Source organism: Carlito syrichta, unplaced genomic scaffold, assembly GCF_000164805.1.
Source record: "Carlito syrichta isolate Samal-C Ts95f unplaced genomic scaffold, Tarsius_syrichta-2.0.1 Scaffold316266, whole genome shotgun sequence".
Taxonomy (NCBI): Eukaryota; Metazoa; Chordata; class Mammalia; order Primates; family Tarsiidae; genus Carlito; species Carlito syrichta.
The window spans coordinates 311,762-317,664 of NW_007260362.1; the positions used below are offsets into that span (position 1 = coordinate 311,762).

General features: G+C 47.5%; 1 protein-coding gene and 1 pseudogene across 2 annotated transcripts in view; one reads left to right on the top strand and one right to left on the bottom strand.

The window, feature by feature from the left end:
• LOC103276600 (cytochrome P450 27C1) overlaps positions 1-5,903 on the top strand; it is a 23,089-nt gene that overhangs the window by 13,393 nt on the left and 3,793 nt on the right. Inside the window, 2 exon segments of the mRNA XM_021706973.1 lie at positions 1,994-2,056; positions 2,059-2,156. Of these exon segments, the coding sequence (XP_021562648.1) occupies positions 1,994-2,056; positions 2,059-2,156 (161 nt within the window).
• On the bottom strand, positions 4,820-5,309 carry LOC110594561 (annotated as a pseudogene). Its single transcript, XR_002481319.1, has one exon. The product of XR_002481319.1 is annotated as a 60S ribosomal protein L26-like (transcript).

Below are 5,903 nucleotides of genomic sequence, written 5' to 3' on the forward strand. Positions count from 1 at the left end.
CCCAGGTAGGTCTCGAACCTGTGGGCTCAGGCAGTCCACTCACCTCAGCCTCCCAAAGCATGGGATTACAGGCTGAGCCACCGAGCCCAGGTCAAATCTAGATCTTTTAAACCAGAATCCAAGTTCCTAATTATCACACATTTTGTGTTAGCATGATTTTTGTTTGTATGTTTACTTATTTTTGAGTCAGGGTCTCATGCTGTTGCCCAGGCTGGAGTGCAGCGGCATGCTCACAGCTCGCCACAGCCTTGACCTCCCAGGCTCAGGCAATCCTTCCACCTCCACCACCCACCCCACCCCACTCCACCCAAGTAGCTGGGACTACAGGCACATGCCACCACACCCCGCTATTTTCTTTTCTTTCTTTTTTTGGCAAAGACCAGGTTTTGTTCTGTTGCCTTTGCTGGTCTGGAACTCCTGGGCTCAAGTGAACCTCCTGCTTCAGCCACCCAGAGTGCTGAGATTTCAGGCGTGAGCCACCATGCCCAGCCTAGCATAATTTTTTAAAAGGATCAAAGTTTAGCTTATAAGTTTACATTGGGTTGGTAGTGCATTTCCATGGTCCAAATAGCGAAACCAAAGGTATTCAGTGAAAAATGCTTCCTCTTTCCTGAAAGCAGCTACAATCACCTGTTTCTCATGGGTCTGTCAAGAGCTATCTTTTGCACACCCAGGGAAATGCATGCAAATATTCTTTTTATTGTTAAAAAAACCAAACAGCACATCAGACATATTGTTCTGTGCTTTGCTTAAAAATGTATTTATGGGGACCTTCTCTCAGCTTTTTCATTTTAAAAAAATGAGTTCGCCTTACATCAGCTTTAACTCAAGTCAGCGGTTCAGAGTTCTGATGTTAAGTGTTCTCTAAAAACAGAAGCAAAACCACTCGAGGATTGAATGCTAAAAACAGTGGACGTTTCGCTGAGGCCCCTTTCTCCACTCCTTCAACTCTCTGGGTCTGGGTTCCCTTTTTTCTTTTTTTGGCCCGTAAGAGTCACTTTTCAGCTCCCTCCGGTTGGGCAAGGAGAGGCGACCCCAGAGGCGACCACCTTCCCCACAGGAAGGGCCCTGCTAGGGTTTTCCTGCTCCACCCTGAGAGGAGGGTTTGAACATAATTGTAATGTTCGAATGAACATGTGTGGGCCTGAGACTCCATCTGCATTTTAAGCACTGACACACCTATTGCACTAAAGGCATCGTCTCCCGTGGACACTTGCTTCTGTGTGTCACTGCCAGCATGTTTGTTAAAGCAAAAAGAATTTAACAACGAACAACGGTCATGTTACTTGCAATCACAACCCACACGCTTCTTGTGTCTTTGAAAAACGAATCTGAAAGTGATGAGTTCAAACAACCACACGTGACGGCATCTGGGCATCCTCCGCCCTGGCCAACCTCCAGCCGGATTCGGGTGAGACAATCGACAGACCGGAGAGCCAGGTCAATCTGCTTAGGCCAAAGATGCCCCAGTCTTCTTTCACTGAATTTGAAGAGTCCCTCCCAGGACCTGCAGAACTCCCGTGGTCTCTTTTCAAGGTCAGCATTATTTGAATATGTAGGTTCTGATGAACAGATGCTTGTGTGTTTTCACGGTCACCTCTCAGGTAATAATGCACGGCCCTTCCTCTCCTCAATTCATTTTCTCTTCTGGAAGCATAGTAAAAAAATAATAATAATTTGCATTCTTGTTACTTCATATTATGTAAATAACTTATTCGGCTATTGGATCAGTCAAGCAAACATTTGCAAAGATCCTACAGATTATTTTTTGGAAGGAAGACATGCTTAGCTTGTCTTTTAACTTTTTCTTTTTGTTTATTTAATGAGCAAGTGTGGTGAACGAAATCCCAAGGTTGGCAGTAGATAAGTCTGGGTTTTCTTAGCCCCGGCCACTGGCTTAGTTAAGTTAGTGGGAGAGCAGAGGGAATGAAGGTTGAAAAGATTATTCTTGGCCCAGACTGTTTTCAAAAGAAACACTGTTGCTTTTACACAGGTCAAATTCACGTTGACAACAAGTTGAGGGACATGCAGTACCAGATGGACCCAGGCCAGAGGGTGAGGGGGGACTTCTCACACACCTCTTCCTCAGCCAGGAGCTCACACTGGAGGAGATCTACGCCAACGTGACCGAGATGCTGCTGGCCGGCGTCGACACGGTGAAGCCACGGGGACCAGCTTCTCAACACGTGAAGTGGGGCTGTCCTTTCCTCGGGATCCCATGGGAGTCGGCTGCTTTCAAGGCATACGTTTAGCACCCTGGCATGTTTCACAGGCTTCAGGCCTGCGGCACTGCTGAAGGCCTCCTGGAGAAAATGACATCTATGGTCCCGTGCTGCTTAACCACGGGAATACATTCTGAAAAATGCCTCACCAGGGGATCTTGTTGTGCAAACTCGTGGAGTGCACTTACACGAGCCGGGATGGCCACGTCCCTAGGCCACACGGCACAGTCCGTTGCTTCTAGGCTACAGGCCTGTACAGCCGGTGACTGCACTGAAGACTGTGGGCGACTGTAACGCAATGGCGAATATTTGTGTGTCTAAACACAGATAAAGGCGCCGTGAAAATGCAGTATTATCATCTTACACACACTGTGGTCTGTGCAGCCCCTCCTTGACTGAAACACTGTTGTATGGTCCAAGCTGCATGTAAAACGTATAACTGAGGTGCGTGGTGATTCCTGTGAAAAGCATAGCCACAGTCCGATGATCCCCCACACACAGTAGCAATAGGTTTTAAAGTTTAGTGGCTTATTTTTCTCAGGAGAGGGTTTTACTGTGCGGCCAAGGCTGGCTTCTACCTCCTGGGCGCAGAGGGTCCTCCCACCTCAGCCTCCTGAGCAGTTGGGGTTGCAGGTACATGCCACTGTGCCCGGCTGAAGTTCTCAAGTTGAATAACTGTTCCTGATTTGCAGACATTTCGTCTATTGTTTCATGCTCTCATACCTGAAGCAGGAACAGACGTTGGAAGCCATATGGTTTATCATTTAAGATAGTCTAGACCATGGAATTTGTTTTATAAATTCAGCAGTTTGTTTAATTCACCCCCAATTCGTTTTATAAAGCCAGTATAGTCTTCAAACCACAACCTGCTAAAGAAAGTAGAAAGAAAATGTAAACAGTTCAGCTAATGAGTATGCGTGTCTATAGCAATTTCAGATAAAATCCTAGGGGGTAGAATCCATTAACGTAGTGAATGAATGAAAAACTATCAGCATGGAACAGAGCACTCCCAATGGACTTGGGGGGGATTCCACAGGCTACAAAGCAAGACATGAAAAGGCAGACAGGTGTGTGCACTGTATTCCCAAGGTAGGGCACACCACCCCGCCTGTCTCTGCAGGTGCACATCTGTAGGTGACAGCACGAGTGTGCATCAGAGGGTGTGGGTGCACACTTGGTGCTGGGCCTTCACAGGGGTTCCTGGCTGGCTGGGGGTGGCAGGGTCCAGGGGGCCTGGGAGCCATGTGCCCTCCAAAACATGTGATAGGATACACTTATCCGTGTGTGGAAAATGGCATATCTGTGCCTACAGGAACAGAGCAGCTTTAAAACCTGCGAAAAGGAAGTGGTGAAATCGGAAAAATAGGCTTGTGCTTTTAGTCACTGGTGGAAGCAAGTCAGTGGGATGAAAGTTCTGGCAGGAAGGGGCCTGCTTGCAGAGTGGAAATGCAGATGGCACGGGGCTTCCCTGTTTCCAATGCCCCTCCACACGCGCACTGCAGTCTCACAGCTTCCTCTATGTCGGGCTCATTGGCTTCACTTAACAGGTGCAGAAACTAAGCAACCCAGCTGGGCACCTCAGACCTTTTCCTTTGCACGAGTGCTTTCCAGCCTGTAAGACGTAGGCCTCCATTTTAAAGGGACGAAAAGTCCCAGGGCTGATTTGTCTTCTTTCTATTATGATGTAACATGTCAAAGCAAACAAAACAAAACAAAACAAAACAAAACAAAAGCATACACTCCTATACTTACGGATCTTCCTCAACAAGGAAACAAAAAGTATATGAGTTCAATGCAAACCATCAACGAAAGTTCTAATTAACTGTGTGAATGTGACGGATTTGTTCAAATTCAGCCCCCCCTCGAATGGTGAAGGAATGAATGAATGAATGGCCTTGCTGCTGAGCTGATCTGGACATACTTGCACCTCCTGCCCCCTGGCGGTATCTAAGAGCATCACCACGAGGCGCTGTACGGAAGGGAGCTGGGCCCTGGCAGCCTCCTGGGATCGAAGCCAGGAGACGCCTGCTGACAACTGCATGCTGATTTTTGAAAGTCAGCTTCGTTGCGGCAGGACTTATGCACGATCAGCTGCACCCGCTTAAGCTGCGCCATTCGACGCAGATTGCCGACGGATGCAGTCACTTAGGAAAGCTCCGATGGAATCATAGTCCGTGTCCTTTTGCTTCCTTCACCGGCAGAGTGACTGTTTCATCCGTGTGGCATCCGTGATGGATCCTTCTTTATTGCTGAGCAGCATTCATGGTAGAGGTAGAGCACATTTTGCCTTTCCATAAAAATGGGGTCGTGGTAGAAATTTTCTGTTCTCTTAATAGTCTCCTAGTCATTTATAATGAAGAGCTTGCACACTATGTTATCTATGACAGGATCTCCTGGGCTCAGGTGATCTTCCTGCCTTAAAATTTTTTTTAGAGATCTCACGATGTTGCCTAGGCTGGTCTTGACTTCTGGGCTCAAGCAATCGTCTCACCTTGGCCTCCCTAAGTGCTGGGATGACAGGTGCGAGCCACTGTGCCCGGCCTACATGTCATGTCATTTACAAGGAAATTATATCAATTCTGCCTGCTTTCGTTAGGTTTTTTTTTTTTCATGTTAGCAGTTTTTAATGGAAGTTGTGTATAAGATTACGTTATTCCTGCATCTTCTCAATGGTTTCTTCTTTGTATTTGCCTTTTTCCTTTCCTACTTGGCGAGATTTGGCTTTCCGTTCAAGGATCTTTTTGCGGTCTTTGTCCAGTTTAAGCCTAGTGATAACCACCTTGCTGGGGTGAATGCCCACATGAACAGTTGTGCCATTTGCCTTTTCCCGCTGCACCCGTTCAATGTAGATGACATATTTTTTCCTGTCAACCTGGACTGCTTTGCCAATTTGCTGACCTTTATAGTGACCTCGCACAACCTGAACTTCATCATCCTTTCGGATGGGCACGGATCGAACATTGTACTTCTGTCTCAGCTCCTTGGAGAGAGGGGAAGACATAATCCTCCTGCGAATGTGGGAAGGCGCATTGAAACACCTTTTGCGGTTCTTGCTTCGGCTGAAGTCACAACGGGATTGAACTTCATTCTGGCCGCAGCCGCTTTGGCGATGGCCTCCAAAAGAGAAAGATCTAGTTTTATTTTGAATGAAAGAAAGGGCATTTCCTCGTTTTCAAGAGAGTGAAATATAGTCACACAGAGGACAGAATCAATTTGAGTGAAAATCTCGGAACCGAGGAGAATAAACTAGAATTACTCTCAGTAACAGGAAATGTGGCTCTTCGTCGGAGGCATGGTATGAAAAACGACTCAGCTTCGCACAGATGAGCTCCGTGTCAGCTTGACAAGCGCACGCATACCATGGCTGAGTGGTGATCCCCTGTGTGTTCCCCCTCTCTGGATGAGGGCGGCCAGAGTGGGCCGGGCCCAGCCATCTTGGGCCTGCGAGATGGATGCTGGTGGGTGGCCCTACCTCCTTCCATACAAAACTGGTAAGCCCTGCAAAGGTCACAAGAAGTTCCGGCAGAGCTTCCGGGCTCCCCAACATCCTCTGTGTCTTTCAGGCTCCACTGAAGAGGGGGCATATTGCTCTTCAGTAGTTAAAAGGAGTTCCAAGACAATTTTTCCTGTGGTTCTTTTTTTTTTTTTTTTTTTGAGTCGGAGTCTCACTCGGTCGCCCAG